This window comes from Danio aesculapii, chromosome 18, assembly GCF_903798145.1.
Source record: "Danio aesculapii chromosome 18, fDanAes4.1, whole genome shotgun sequence".
NCBI lineage: Eukaryota > Metazoa > Chordata > Actinopteri > Cypriniformes > Danionidae > Danio > Danio aesculapii.
In genome coordinates, this window is record NC_079452.1 from 36,274,505 (window position 1) to 36,291,882 (window position 17,378).

Sequence of the window (17,378 nt, forward strand, 5' to 3'; positions counted from 1 at the left end):
TATTATCATAAACATTAGCAAGTATAGTTTGGCCATTTACTGCCATTTGTAAATTCATAATTATTTATCCTTATATCTTTATAAGCATTAGTTTTAAATTAACAGATCCCTTTTGGTACGTCTATGTTACACTAGTAGAAATTTAGGCTACTTATGGTTTGAGATATTTATTTTTTATTTTTGTTTAATTTTTTTTTTTTTTTATTTTATTTTTTTTTTATTTATGTATTGATTTTTTTTTATATATCCTTTGTAACATTTGTGTAACTAGATGTACAATGAATGTGTATAATTTTTATTCAGGTCACACAATATTAGTATAAATTAATGTTTTATGTATCCCGTTACTAATGTTAATAAACAAATGTATAATAATAATAATAAAAAATCCTTGCTAAAATGAAGTGAACAAAAGACTAAGGTCTTGACCAAGACAATCAGGAACTTAGTTGAAAAAATGTTCATCCACACTTTTCTATTATTGGGGTGTTAAATAAGGTAACACTAAGATCATTTTTCCCCGCTACATGGCCCTGAGCAACATGTTGTTGTGGTCTTGCATTGGCCTCTCACATTATTGACAACATTATGAGTGAATTGGAGGGCAGAGCTAAACGTGCATGTGACGTAGAAATAGGCATTGACAATCTTCTGTTACTGTGGATGTGTAGTTTAGACACACTATAGTCATTTTGGCAGACTGGCTTCAATATAAGCTGTTTTTAGACTAAAACCAAGAGACTAAATCTGTTTTGAGTTCCAAACCAGGTTTAGGCTATTTATAGTATAATGACTTCTTATACTCTTAAAAAATAAAGATGACAAAAGGTGCAAAAATAAGGTTTTGACAGTGATAAACTTCACAAAAAAAAAAAAAAAAAAAAAAAAAAAAAAAATATATATATATATATACTTAGCTTTGTTTCTAGTCCAAATATCAAACAACTCTTAAATCAAGAATTTGTTTTCTGGACATGTAAATATATTGTTTTGTTTTCATATAGATCAAAATTAAGTGAGTTTTTCTTTTTAAAAAAGCAACATACACTAATAATACCTGTAAATTAGCTTTTTTACGAAAACCCACGAATTGCATTATAAGACCATTTAACCTTGAGTTGAGTTTTATAAAAAAAATTCATAATTTAAAGTGCAATATCGTCTATTGGTGTTGTATATTAGGGTACAAGTACCTTGTTATAAATTGCCTGTAAATTTTGTTATTTTACACACTTATTTATCTATATATTATTTCTTAAAATTATATGTCCCATGTATTAAATTAAGCATTTGCCCTTCAAGGGTTAATATCAAATTTAAAGACTTTAAAAGAAAACAGACATTGAGCAAATGAGTTTAATAAACGCTGAAAACTGAACAATTTTTTTGCTGCACGATGGCGCAGTGACGCTGATTCGATCCTCGGCTGGGTCAGTTGGCATTTCTGTGTGGAGTTTGCATGTTCTCTCCGTGTTCGCGTGGGATTCCTCCGGGTGCTCCGGTTTCCCCCACAAGTCCAAGACATGCAGTATAGGTGAATTGGGTAGGCTGAATTGTCCGTAGTGTATGTTTGTGAATGAGTGAGTATAGATGTTGTCCAGTACTGGGTTGGAGCTGGAAGGGCATCCGCTGCATAAAACATATGCTGGATAAGTTAGCGGTTCATTCCGATGTGGCGACCCCAGATTAATAAAGGAACTAAGTAGAAAAGAAAATGAATGTATTTTTTTTTTTATTTAAAGGGCACATACTTTACCCCTTTTTAAGATTTAATATTAATATTATGGTTCTTCTGAGTGTGCCAGTTTAGGTTCAGTTCAAAACACAATTCAGATTGTTTTATAATAATGTGTTAAAAAGTGTCATTTTGGGGGCATGTACACAGGTTGTTGTATTAGGGGTGTAAAGCACTTTGAATTGCCACTGTGTATGAAATGTGCTATATAAATAAACTTGCCTTGCCTTGCCTTGCCTTGCCTTAGGGGTGTGTTGTTTCACATGAAAATTAGTTTCGACTTCCTGCCCAACTTAACAAGGGGGCAGAGCCAAGAGCTCCCCCGCCTTGTGTATGGCAGCAGACAGAGAGAAGCAACATGAGTGAGCCTCGGACACAGACCAAGCCGAGACTACTGTTGAGGAATCAATATTTCTAATGCCTAACAGCCGCTATGTAATGATGCATGCATCATAGGGATGTAATGTTTAACCGGTTTCACTATTAACCATGGTTAATTAATCAGAAAGGCTTCTCAACACCGTGTTTCTGCATGGAACAAAACTGCGGCAACAAAACAAAGTTATACCAACTGTGTGCTAGTTTAAAGTTCCGAGTTTGTACACCGAGACTAATAACCACACACACTGGATTAACTTTGCCTGAGGCTATAAATAAGGCAAGTTTGTTATTTCTGATGGAGGGACGCGCACGTGAGGCAACGCGCTCGCACTTTCCAGCTGCACTTAGTTGAGATGACAGGGAGCTTCTGTGACTGCGGGAAATGCAAACTGCTGAAGTTTAAGGAAGACGCAATTAAAAGTACACAGGTCTTGTTTTGGGGGGACCGCACTCCTACGTCAAGTTGTGGTCGGTCTCAAGACCGCTCCAATTGGTCCACCATTTTTATGTTGTTAAATTGAAAAGAAAAGGACTGGGTCCGTTTATATCACCCAATATGACGGTCTATACACTATACCTACACATATGTCTGTCCAAACAGATCGAAAAGTAGATTTTTCACCATAGGTGCCCTTTAACATTTCATCTCAATATCAAAAATGCTTCTAAATTATCACATTTACACACATCTGTTCAGTTTCAGGTTTATTCTCAATTTTGTGTGGTGCGGCATTATTTTGTCGATTCTGATTTTGTGTTTCTTTCTGGTCTTTCCTAAACGGAGGAGTCTGATGGGGTGACAAAGAAAGCTGATCTTGATTGTTCCTCGTGCGTGCAATTGAAATGCTGTTTGAAGAGCCAAACTAGAGTTAGTTTGTTTGTTCATTTGTTTTTTTTTATAAAAAGTCTTAAAATGGTAACAACTTGTTAAAAAAAATCCCATAATGTAAATAAGTTGTCACCTAATGAGAATATGTGAATACAGTTGAAGTCAGCCCCCTTTTGAATTTTCTTTTTCTTTTTTAAATATTTCCCAAGTGGTGTTTAACAGAGTAAGGAAATTTTCACAGTATGTCTGATAATATTTTTTCTTCTGGAGAAAGTCTTATTTGCTTTATTTCGGCTAGAATAAAGGCAGCTTTTAATTTTTTAAAATCAATTTTAAGGTCAAAATCATTAGCCCCTTTAAGCGAATTTTTTTTTCTCGATAATCTACAGAACAAACCATCGTAATACAATACCTTGCCTAATTACCCTAACCTGCCTAGTTAATCTAATTAACCTAGTTAAGCCTTTAAATGTCACTTTAAGCTGTATAGACGTGTCTTGAAAAATATCTAGTCAAATATTATGTACTGTCATCATGGCAAAGATAAAATAAATCAGTTATTAAAACTATTATGTTTGGAAATGTGTTGAGAAAATATTTTCTCCATTAAACAGAAATTGGGGAAAAAATAAACAGGGGGGTTAATAATTCAGGGGGGGCTAATAATTCTGACTTCAACTGTAACTCAAATTTAACAAAAATATCAGATAGAACTTAAAATTCTAAGATGACGATATGACAAAAAATGTCAATTTAAAATGTATTTCTCAGTTCGTGACTGACTACTTTTAAGAGCACAAAGGTGATGAGAAGTCCTGCCCGCACTCACTAAAATTATCACACACACCGGTGTAGCCTCAGGTTTGTTTGAAAGCAGGAGTAACAAGAACTACAGACTGGAAACAGAGTCTGAGAGGAGTGTTCTCAACCATCTCTTCTCTCTCTGGATGATGGGAGGCAGGGCATGTTGCCATGGAGATGCTGGTACAGGGGTAGCAGTGCCCAGGGGAGCGATGGAGCTCGGATAGCGGGATGTGCTGGCGAGTGTGTGATACTCATCATCCTCAGTTCAGCAGACCATGATAAATTCTTGTTTTCGATGTGTCTAATCAGCCTGTAATACTGTGCAAATGAGAGTGCTTTCCTTCAAAATCGAGCAAACGATTTTGAGGCTCGATATCCGTCACTGCTTTGACAAACGTCTGAAATCTGAAGTTAATTAGCTTCTCAAAACTGTCCCATGAGGCAATGCTGTGTTTGTTTCAGGCCTTAATCAACGCCTTATGGAGTTACCGAAACTAGCCTGGAATGAATAAGTAAATAAATACATTCAACACAAAATATAGCTTCAGCCTCATTAAACCTCTCCTGGATAATCATTTAGAAGACATTATATTAAAATATTATGATATTTTGAGATCATTAGCCTAAATTTTAAAAGCCAACAGACTATGTTGTCATGTATATTAAAATGTAAATGTGCAATATTTATCATCATATTGCATTTTTACATGTTCTTTTAGATTTATATTTTTTATATTTGCATGGGTGTTTCACAGTGATGGGTTGCAGTTGGAAGGGCATCCGCAGGGTAAAATGTATGCTGGATAAAATCGGTGGTTCATTCTGCTGTGGCAACCCTGAATAATAAAGGGACTAAGCCAAAAATGAATGAATGAATAATGCTTATTTGAATAATGAATAATGCTTGCATTTCAGTTAGTTTAAACAGGATTTTATTTAATCAATGCGTTTTTAAACTTAATATTGTTACATATTAATTTAATTATTATTAGTAAAAATAAAATATAATTAAACTCAATGTAATATTTTTAGATTTTATTTAAATATAATTTTTTTAAACAATTTTATAATTATAATATAACACCTTATAAATATATAACATTAAATTATCATAAAATTCCTCGTGCAGCACGTATTAGGAGGTTTTGCTGTTGTGCAGCGAGGGGTTTGCATCTTTAATAAACTATGACAGTTCGTGTTCATTGAAAAGTAAGAATGAGTAATAAATCCTTATGAAAGTCCCTTAAAGGTGACGTCGCTTCTTCAGCTTCGAGCTCCGGTGTGCTTTCCACTCAAACTACAAGCTTACCGTGCCAAAGCTCAACCAAACCGTGCGCTCTGGCACACTCTTTTCCAACTGGGCCAGGGCCGGCCAACTGATCTGTGCTTGGGCCTGATTCGGAGCACTTGTCAAACGATCCGGGAACGCGCCTGTGCACGGTTCGAATAGCATAGTGTGAGTGCACCCTAAGTTATCAAATGTAAACTAATTATTATTAAATACTGTAAAACAATTAAGCTGTCCCGGGAAAATGTGTTGTTTCAGCTCATTTTAATTAAGTAGCTTGAACAAGAAGCAAAATATTTTAAGTGTAGTTGGTTAGTCTTTTTTTTATTATATACTGCTTTCTTTCTTTCTTTCTTTCTTTCTTTCCAATGGTTGTCTACAAAACTTTTCCACCTACACTGTACTGTAGGTCTTACAGCACTCCCTCACAGGCCCCCCGGTTTGAAACTCCTGTTCCAGACTTGCATCGAGACTCTCCCGTCGACATTTAACGAGCTCGGTCATTAGCTTTACTGCGCGGCTCAGGGTCAAGCCACAGGCGCGCTCACAAACACTCCAACACTTCTCCGACACAAACACTTTCACCCACAAATGCACCTGGAAGTTCCTCGGAAATGCTTTTAATGCACACGGATGTCTGGCACACTTCACTGACAGCAGCAGCAGCCTCTTGTGTGCAAACCCGACCCCATAAACACATTCCCTGTCTGAAAAGAGTTGGGTGAACACATTAAACCGGCTGCAAGCAAAGTGCACACGCGCTGCATGCTTTAATCATCAGCAAAGAGGAAAGAGGTCACCACAGCGCTGTCTATTTAGGACCTATTGGGAATTTTAATGAGAAAGTGTGTTTTTGATGATGGGACGGCATCTTTTCATTTATCACAGAGCTTTTATCCTGGTTTGTTATGTAGTTTTACCACAGGGTCACGCTGTATCTCTCTTCTCTAGGCGGTGCTTCAGTGATATATCTGAAAAAAATAAATAAAGAAAGAAACTCCTCCAGGTCCTATTGGATCCGCGGTTCGATGCGATGGATGTGCGCTAATGGACCTGCATACAGACCAGGGGAACAAAAGCACAAGGCCTTTGCTATTATGGAGCTCGCGCGCTCTCGCAGTCTCGCGCCCTGTTGCACGCGCCTCGCTTTGACACTCGTCGTTGCCGCGGAGAGTGCGGTTGCTTGGCAACGAGTGAAAGCCGAAATCCCTGGGTAACTCGCCGCCCCGACCTGCCTCACATCCCAGCTCGCTTATTAACTTTATATCATTGGCATGGAGAAAAAAAAGAGTGGCTATAATTTAAACGAGCATCATAGCTATTTGGATACAATTTATATCTGACCTGAGTTGGAATATTATAAAAATATGTGCTGTGCTGTGCGAGTTATAGGGCTGGGTGTTTATGAATGAGATGTATCTTTGAGTGATGCACTAAATGAATAATGTACGGATGCATTGGGGGGAAAACAGCTGCGGAGTGCCGCCTTTTAGAGAAGATATTGATCAGTTACAAACAAAAGCATTATAATGCAGTGCATTTGTATGGAGGATAATTCGACAGAATAGCTCACTGTCTGTGAACGTTGCTTGGTGTTGTGTTTGCAAGTAGATGTTTTGTTATGTTTAATAATAATAATTGTTTTATCTTTATTATTATTATTATTATTATTATTATTATTTAACATAAATGTAAGAATGTATACACACACTAACAATTAAGATCATAATAATATTATATAATACATAATGTTTGTATAAATATATTAATAATAAGAATAATAATGTATTTCTAAACAGAAATAATAATTGTGTTATCTTTATAATTATAATTATTTAACATAAATTTAAAAAATGTATGCAAACACCAACAGTTAGGATCATAATAATATTACATAAAACATAATAATGTTATCTAAATATAATAATCAAATTATTAATAATAATAATAATAATAGTAATGCATTTCTGAATAGTAATTATACTTGTTTTATCTTTAGAATATTACTACTACTACTACTACTACTACTACTAATAATAATAATAATAATAATTATTATTATTATTATTATTATTACTATTAATCTAATTACTTAACATAACTTTAACTAAATTTGTATACAAACACCAACAATTAGGATCATAATAATATTACATAAGACATAATAATATGTTTGTATAAATATAATAATAATAATAATAATAATAATAATGCATTTCTAAACAGTGATAATAATTATTTTTCTTTATTGTTATTATTATTATTATTATTATTTAACATAAATAAACTTTGTATACAAACACCAACAATTAAGATCATAATAACATTACATAATACATAATCATATGTTTGTATAATAATAATAATAATTAAAGCTGCAAGCAGCGATGATAGGGACCTCGCACCCGGGCTCACCGCCGCCCGGTGGCCGTAGGATGACAGAGAACCACGAACAATAATAATTTATGCCAATATATATAAAAAACCTGAGAAAATCAAGGATTTATGCCAAACTTGCTCCCGTCAGCAGGTGGCGCTATGACTGTGACTCGATATTTTCATGTAGATGTGTTCAGGAGAGGATTTTAATCAACCATGTGAATTTTCAGGCAGATCGGACATTGTTTGGCTGAGTTACAGGCAATTTTACTGTTGCCACCAGGTGGCGCTATAACTGTATCAGGATATTGGCTCATAAACATGTTCAGGTCATGACTCTTATCAAATGTGTGAACTTTGAGGCAGATCGGATCATGCATGCCTGAGTTATAGGCAATTTTAAGTTTGCCAGCAGGTGGCGCTATAACTTTATCGAGTTATTGGCATGTAAACATGTTTAGGTCAGGACACTTATCAAATGTGTGAGTTTTGAGGCAGATGGGATCATGCATGCCTGAGTTATAACAACTTGATGTTTGGTGGCGAATCATCAAAGTTTGCGAGTCCGCCACGGACACGCCCATCGACGAAAACTCTAGACCTTTACAATATATCATCGATACTGCTTTCAGATGACACCACTCAAATTTGGTGCTGATATCATGAAATTTATGGGAGGAGTTTGTTTCGCTGTAAATCATGTCATTTCCTGTAGCCAGCAGGTGGCGCTATAACTGTATCGGGATATTGGCATGTAAACGTGTTCAGGTCACGACGGTTATCAAGCGTGTGAATTTTGAGGCAGATCGGATAATGCATGCCTGAGTTATAACAACTTGATGTTTCGTGGCGAGTCGTCAAAATTTACGAGGCCGCCACGGACACGCCCATCGACGAAAACTCTAAAGCTTCGCAATTTAACATCGCCAAGGTCTTTAGATGACATAACCCAATTTTGGTGTCGATCGGATGAAATCCCTAGGAGGAGTTCGTTAAAGTACAACGCCTGGAAATGGCAAAAACGCCACTTTTTCGCCGCAGGAAGCCATAAATATCCGACTTCCTGTTGGTTTTGAGATATCGCTCCTTGAGACTTTATTGTAGGTTTTGGCATGTTTGAGGTGTGTGCTAATTTTCGTGCATGTGCGTGATTCGTGGCTCGGGGGCTTGTCCGTATCAATTTTCTAGGTGGCGCTGTCGAGTCATTTTGCCACGCCCACTTCCGAAGCCTATAACAAACGTAAATTTTCGCCACTTCTGGGGCGTGTGCAAATTTTCGTGAGTTTTTGGGCATGTTTAGACCCTCAAAATCGCGATTCATTCGGGAGAAGAATAATAAGAATAATAATAATAATAATAATAATAATAATAATAATAATAATAATAATAATAATAATAAACGGAGCAATTCCAATAGGGCCTTGCACCGTTCGGTGCTCGGTCCCTAATAATAATAATGTATTTCTAAACTGTAATAATAATTATTTATCTTTATTTTACTTTATTATTATTAAACATAAATTAAATAAACTTTGTGTACAAACACCAACAATTAATAATAATAATTATTATTGCTATTATCATCTTCATTGTTGGTGTTTGTGAGTACAAATTTTAAATTAAAGAATAATACTAATACTACAAACATCAACAACAATAATAATACTTGTTATAATTAATTATTTAATATTTTTATGATATTTTATTAACGTTGTTGTTTAAATTCAAATTTTTCCTAATTAATATTTTGGATCAAACAGTCTGGTAGAATCAATAAAATACTTAATGTATTTATAATATTTTGTTAATAATTTAAAAAAGATTATATGAATAGCTCTTTTGACTAGCCTAACTATGCAATTCTTCCAATAAATTGTTAATTTCTTGATATAAGCTAACATGCCGAATCCATGCTTTTAAGAGGGTCGGTCGCGGCATTCTAGTGAGGCTTCTTAATTGATTTCGGGAGGGTGTTACTTGGTATCTGTTGAGGAGAAGCAGAAGGAGGAGAGAGAGGGACTGGAGAGGGTTGCATTGTATGAAGATCCGATGAAAGAAAGCAGGCTATCGCAATAAGAGGGCAAGAGAGAGAGAGGGGTGGGGGCAGAATGACGCTGATTCGGGGCTATTGATCTCTCCCTCCCCTCTATATGGGGTCAGTAGTTTGATCGGAGCGCGCGCAGGAACACCGAAGAGACACACGCGCTTTTACCATGTAACATGAAGCGCTGCGTGTAGACAGATCCAACCGGACACTCATCACCAATCCAATCCCGTCCGTCTCCAACCTGATGACGGGAAATAATAAGATTATCAAGCAGGACAGAGCGACGCCTTATATCTGTGGAGAAAAGTAACTGGTGTGGATTTGACAGATGATGGTGTGCTCGAGACCCACAGATCTGATCATGAAACCGTCTAGAATCTCCGTGATGATGATGTTCATCTTCGCATCTGTTCATCTCTCGTGCCCATCGCAGTTTCCCAGTCCGCTCATGTAAGTACTTTGATGTTGTTTTCGCGTCAACTGGTGATTAAACAGTTTTTTTCTGTCATTCAGCATCTTTATGTCTCTTTCAACATGCGTGTTTGTAAGTTTTAGTGAGTGTGTCTGGATGCACAAAACACAAACTATTTATTTACGTGGTTTTGCTTGCATATTTCACGGAGTTTGTGTATTGTTTCCAATGTTAGCCTTGTGGTCACTATTATAACCCAACAAAAGCTAAAATGTACTGACTTATATAGGATTCTGGATGTTATGTTAAGGTTACGGTTGTTTAATAGTCAAGCAGACGCATCCACAATCAATATTATGAATTATGCTGAGTGATTAAAAGGGAGGAGTCATAGTCTACATAGCCTATACCGTTATTGATTTGTTTAATGAAAAAGCCTGTTTCGAGGACATGTTAACTTGATTCTGTCTTTATTCACACACCCTCATGTTGCACAAAAGCTGACTTTATTCTGCTGAATAGTTTTTCCCCCTTCATATGACAGCTGTCAAAATCCAACCAAAATAACAGGAATATAGACCATTTCAATGCGGTCATGTCATTGGCCCATAAACATTAACTGCTTGTTATAAAACTATTTCAAAACTGTAAAAAGAGGCGATTCAATTATAACTTACTGTTAAAACAGCTATCGTGACATTATTTATCAAAGTGTGGCTCTTTTGGATTCTTGGAAGCTATAGAAATTAAAATGTAACACTTTAAATACGTTGGGACTAATGTTTTGGTTTGCATCCCTCAAAATAGTCGATAAAATGTGTTGTGTACATTGATCTGAAAAGTTGTGACTGAACCACGAGTTGATTCTGTGATTCATAAAAGAATAAGAACTGATTCAACTGACTGAAAAATTAAAATAATTCAAATCATGTATGTAATTATTTTATTCGATTATAGTTTTCTTAATCACCGAATTGCATTCAAGACATTTTATTAGTTCCTTGACAAAATATGCAGATCTTGGTGTTGCCTTGAAACAGTCACTTTAGACATTTTAGCATGTCACCAGCATGTTTTAAGTTCTTTGTATTGCTTCCATTTTCTCATTAAATACCTAATAATTTGATTTTCTTAGCATCAAATTAAATTCAGTTTATACATTTTATATTTATTCTCTGATAAACACACTGGGGTGCATGTGCTCCCCGTATTGGTGTGGGTTTCCTCTGGGTGCTCTAGTTTCCCCCACAAGTCCAAAGACATGTGGTATAGGGGAATTGGGTAAGCTAAATTGTCTGTAGTGTATGTGTGTGAATGAGTGTGTATGGATGTTTCCCAGCTGGAAGGGCATCCACTGCATAAAATATGCTGGATAAGTTGGCGATTCATTCCGCTGTGGCGACCCCAGATTAATAAAGAGACTAAACCGAAACCCATAGTGTATGAGTGTGTGTGAATGAGTGTGTTTTGGTGTTTTCCAGTACTGGGTTGCAGCTGTAAGAGCATCCGCTGCGTAAAACACATGCCGGAATAGTTAGCGATTCATTCCGCTGTGCTGACCTCTGAAATGAAGACTAAGCCAAAGGATAGTGAATTAATGAATAAATGATCTGGCCTTATTGTCCACTACTGTGACGGTTTCTACTGGTGTTTGTAACAGCAGAACAAGTGAAAAGGCTGTTTTTTTTTTCTTTACTGTTATAGTCTTTACATTCTACTTCGTTCTCTATGCTTTTATATAATCGACACTCTATCATTTCTGAATGCAATAATAGACAGCATTAGTGTATTTTTACATTATTACTGTGGCCTCACATTGGGTTTTAATGCCTGATGTGAAGAGCGTTAATGTAATGCATTAAGATAACGATTCACAAAGATGATGTAAAAAGCTGGACCTTTTGATTTGACCACCTGTTTTTCTGCACTAGAATATGCATTCAGAAAACCAAACCTCTTGGGTGGCCTAAGCTGACGTAGATCAATATACACTTGTAATGGCCATAAAAACAGGGTGCAATTGTTGCGCCTAAGTGCTTTTGTTAAATGGGTTCTTCTGGTAGATTTTATGAGAATTTACATTAATAGTGCCTTTAAAATGTAAGCATTAAGTAACCACCTTTACTGGTTGTGAAAGATACGAAATCACTGGTGGACAGTAAAGTAATTTTACTTCATTAAGTACATATTTTATGTATCTGTACTTTATCTGAGTATTTTCATTTTAGTGGTGGCATGGTGGCTTAGTGGTTTGCGCTGTCGCTTCACAGTAATAAGGTCGCTGGTTCGTGTCCTGGCTGGGCCAGATGGTATTTCTGTGTGGAGTCTGCATGTTCTTTCCGTGTTGGCGTGGGTTTCTTCCGGGTGCTCCAGTTTCCCCCACAGTCCAAAGACATGCGCTATAGGTGAATTGAATAATCTAAATTGGCCGTAGTGTATGAGGTTCATTCTTCTGTGGCAACCCCTGATGAATAAGGGACTAAGTCGAAGGAAAATTAATTAATTAGTTTTAATTTTAGGAAACTTTTACTTTTACTTCATTACATTTCAAAACAAAACATTGCACTTGATTTCCTAAAAGTTATTTTGAAGGGGAGACACTGTCACCTGCTCAGAGACGAGATAGTGGTGTTTAATTTGTGAACTTGCTGAAATTTGTCAGTTCAAAAATTACAGTGAACATTTCATTTGTCAATTAGACTGACATCTGCACATGAGCCAACAACCGACTGATTCAAATGATCTGTTCAGAGTGAGTCTTAAGTTGATTGACTTACTCAAATGATCCATTTAAAGTGAGTTTTTTTTTTCAAGTAAACAATTTACTGATTTATATGATTTGTTCAGAGTGACTCTCCAAATGAAACACTGATTCAAATGATTTGTTTAAAGTGAGTCTTCAGTAAATGATTCACTAATTTTAATCTGAGTGGGGTTCAGTGTGTAAATGTGGTTTCACATATTTTCACTTGACTTATCTTAAATGGTCATCAGTGTGATTATTAGAGTATATTTGACACATTTTGGTAAATGCATTTTGTTAGAATATAAATATTCATACTTTTACTTTTAGTACTTAACTAAATTAATAATCCGCTACTTTTGTACTTTGGATCAAGTAATATTGAAAAGGAGCACTTCCGGGTGATGCCATGCGAGTGCAAGATGCATGTATAAACAGCTCCACAATTTCCAAGATACTGTATAAGCGAGCTAAACTAATTAATACTTTGTCACACCACTGTGTTTAATATATTCCACTAAAATGCCAAACAAGCATAAACAATCACTGCACTATTTAACATTTGCACATTTAAAGTTTGCACATATTCATTGCATTACATTGCACTGATTCACTTATTTGAACTGGACATACCCACTGCACATGGACATTTGTAATTATGTTTATCTATCTGCACACTTCTGATTATTAATAGCATCCTGTACATATATTCATTTATTGTAAATCGCTGTTCATAGCTAATACAACCTGTATATAATGTTGATAGTACATCCATCTGTAAATATCACCATAGTTTTTCTATAACTGCACTTTATAACTTATACCTATATCCTGCACTTGCTGCTATTGCACTGCTGGTTAGACCTAAACTGCATTTCGTTGCCTTGTACTTGTACATGTGTAATGACAATAAAGTTGAATCTAATCTAATCTAAAACAAAACACAGAGCAGATGACTCAAACTTCGAGGGACATACAAGAGCATCGCAGTGATGAGATTAGCACAGAGGCTAACAATGCAGTGCTAGAAGGGATTGCTTTGCTACAATCAAACTTCTTACTATTAAAGTCAGAAATAGTCTAGGCTATCGTCAAAAAAATGGACCAGTTCTTGATCTCCATCAGAGCAGTATTAATGGCTATAAAGAAAGAAATGGATGCCACAATCTCCACCATGAAAGATACTATGAGCGAACAAGCTAACCTTTTCTTCTGACAGTGTTTCCCAATTACAAAAAGAGGTCGAAAAGTTAACAAGCAACATGACACAGCTTACGGAAAAATGTACGAATCTGGAAAGTAGCAGTAGAAGGCAATATTTGCGAATCCTGAATTTTAAAGAAGGCTGGGTACAAAACGAAGGATTTTATTGCGCACCTGTTGAAGAATGCGCTCTCTCTGGAAACTTTGCCTTTGATCGCTCGTGCTCACAGATCTCTGAGGAATCGCTCAAATAAGCCTCCATATCACGGGCATTTGTTGTCAAGATACACTATTGTCATGACTGGCAAGACATCATCCATTTACAGATCACAGATCAATAAGTGACAGCACTAACGTTCACGGAGCTGTGAGGCTGATGTCTAGCCGATGAAGGTAAATCCATATGATGGCAAGCATGACGATTTTTTCTTCTACCTGCTTTTTACGATGGTTGACAACAAACTTTCTGGTGCGTTACTGCCACCTCTCGCTCTGGTCAGTGACATCGCAAATCAATCATTGGGCTGACACGAGAAACTTGCTTGATGGAAAGATGAATGAGGGAGAGCAGTGTGAAGTGTGATTTAGCGCGTTTATGTAACGAGTGTGTCTCCAACATTTATTAGATTTGCTAGGAGTATTTGTTAATGTCTCCAACAGACCTACAGTGCGGCATTAATGCGTCCTGAAGTAAAGTGGAATGGCTATAAACTCCAGCAAGATAAAGTCATTGTATGCAGAACCACAGACCTTTTACTATAAATAAAATATAATTATGGAAACTGTTCATCATAACTGAAAGCTACACTGTGTTTGCTGGCCTCACGCATCACGCACCTCAGTCAGTCAGTCAGTCAGTCAGTCCAACACAATCTCACGGCAATTCGTAACTTTTTGATTTAGTGGCTAATTCGTATGAATTCGTACGATCTAATTCAAACAATTTAGTACGATTTGCTCATCCCCCAATGATGGTTGGGTTTAGGGGTGGGGTTAGGTGCCACTCCTCCTTTTTAAAATCGTACAATTTCGTACAACTAAACTCGTACGAATTAGCCACTAAACTGACAAAACGTAAAATACTTACGTTTTCTCGTGAGATCAGGCTGGTCAGTCAGTCAGTCAGCACGTCACCTTAAGGTGTTAAACAAAGAATGCTCAGCACTACTATGATTTCAGGAAAGTTTGCGATGTCATAATTCACTTGCCTTTTAGTACATTTTTGATGCGATTTATAACCCGCTATAAAAAAAACAAAAAAACGACCTAATGTTTTGAATGAGAAGCTGTAATGTAGCCGTGGCAGGATGAATTTTGGTGTGGCGACCCGCCAAGGACGAATGAATGTTACGGAAATCATGATATATATATATATATATATATATATATATATATATATATATATATATATATATATATATATATATATATATATAGTTTACTGTAGTAAAGGCTAAAGTATACTACAGTAATTACTAATATTTCATGATAGTTATTAATGATAATACAATATGTAAGTTAGTGTAATTTAATACTGATTCGCAATTATTTCCCTTTACTATACATTACTATAGTATTTTAAATGTGTAACACCTGGTTTTTTTGGATTTTTTGTTTTTGTTGTTGTATACTATAATTTGTTTCTGTTTGGTACAAAATTATTTACAATAAATAACTGAACTGAACAATTCTGCCTCATAAGATTCATTGACGGTTTTAGTGATCACTAAGCTATGAATGATATTTAAGTTGCTTCGATTTAAAAATGAAAATTGCAAAAATAGCTTAAATGTAGCTCAGCTACTTTTGCGAAGTAGCTTTTAGCTTAGCTTGCTACATTTCCCAGGGTGTAGCTTTTAGTGTACTTAAGCTACATTTTAAGTAGTGTAGCTAATAGCTTAGCTCACTACATTTTTCAAGTAGCTTGCCCAACACTGTCTGTTGCATTACAAATGTGTTGGTAGTCAAAAGTTTGCATTATTGTCACCTGTGGTGCATTTATTTGAGTAAAATTATTATTATTATTTTGAGTGTTGCAAACAGATGTGCATCGTATTTTTGTAGTAACTGAGATTAATACAGTCCAATAGCTTATGTACTGTACTTTTTTGAAGTAATAATACTAATTCTGGAAGAGTGCATTACATTAAATAATATTTTTATTTTATTTTATTGCTTGTCAAATAGCTATATATGAAGATAGCCAAGCAGCTAAACACCACTTCTGCCAAAAATGAGCTAATGACATTGAGCGAATGCTTTAGGCACATAGTACATGTTCAACAAATATATTTGCTTCAAATCATCCAAATCCCATCGTCAGCGCATTCGGAAATAACTGTTTGTTGGCAAAAGTCTCTAAACACCACTTGCCTTTAGCAGCAAAAGCCGCTATATCCTGAGAACCAATCAAAAGGCGCGAATCGAATCATATGTTTTCAATGTAGCGGCACGCTGAACAGCAGCTTTTATGAGGAGACTGTTTTATTCCGCTTTCAATTGAGATTTTAAAAGATGGAGTTTGATGAATTGCATGAGCCTGTCTATCTGTCACTGAATGGCAAATGAAAATGTCCCTTACCTCAAAGCTATGTGCATTATAAGAAAAAGAAAGCACAATGTACAGTTGGAAGTGTAGCATGCATTCATTAAGTTTTTTTTTGTGCAGCGACACTACTTTAAATGAGTCTGATTTACTATACATTAAACGGAAACTGCATTTCACAAAAGACGAAGTTAAGATGCCATTCTTCTATTCCACATAGATGCTGAGGATAAACAAGAGACAAAAAAGAGGTCAATACCTTAAATATGATGAGAATGAATGAATGACAGCTTCTAAAAGTGTTAGAGAGACATCCCCTTTTTGCCCAGTAGGCCCACCTTGTATTTTATTTGCTAATTTCAGCTATTTTTAAAAGATAAATATAATGTATAAAACTATACATTATTTATATAACTTCATATTACCTATATCTCTGATAAGCTTTTCATATTAATGGACAATGCACAGATATTGATGTTTCACAACGTTTTTAAACATTATTTAAATGTAACAAGCTTGGTATACAATATTTACAATGTTTAAATTACTCTACTTCCATTAAATCTAAATCCCAAATATCAGAAATGACAACAGATTGTTAAGATTTAATTAATGTCAATTTTAATGTTATTGATTAATGCACTTGACAGATTTCATACATTCATTTCCCTTCCTTCTGCTTAGTCCCTGGATTATCAGGGGTTAACACTGCGGAATGAACCACTTGCATGACAAATTTATGTGTTTTTATCTTCAGGTGGTTTGTGTAATGTGTTTTATGTTTGGTTAAATAATTTTTAATGGCATCTTAAGTGATTTTTCAGCTAATTGCTAATTGTCTTGTTACAATAAGTGAATTTAGAGGTTTTTGAAAAAAAAGCACAAGTGGATTTAGCTGGTTTTGATGCAAAAGAAAATCTACCTTGTAGAATTGTCTAAAGTGACATTTTTGAAAAAAAGTTATTTTTTACTAGCTAATAACCTTATCATTACATATGAAATGAAACTTCTG

At 35.5% G+C, this 17,378-nt stretch overlaps 1 protein-coding gene across 1 annotated transcript in view; it reads left to right on the forward strand.

Annotated features, from left to right (window-relative positions):
• The first annotated feature begins 9,531 nt into the window (after nt 1-9,531).
• Nucleotides 9,532-17,378, forward strand: part of LOC130245362 (voltage-dependent calcium channel subunit alpha-2/delta-1) — a 220,288-nt gene continuing 212,441 nt past the window's right edge. The window contains 1 exon segment of the mRNA XM_056478029.1: nt 9,532-9,913. Coding sequence (XP_056334004.1) covers nt 9,792-9,913 — 122 coding nt within the window. The 5' untranslated portion in view covers nt 9,532-9,791.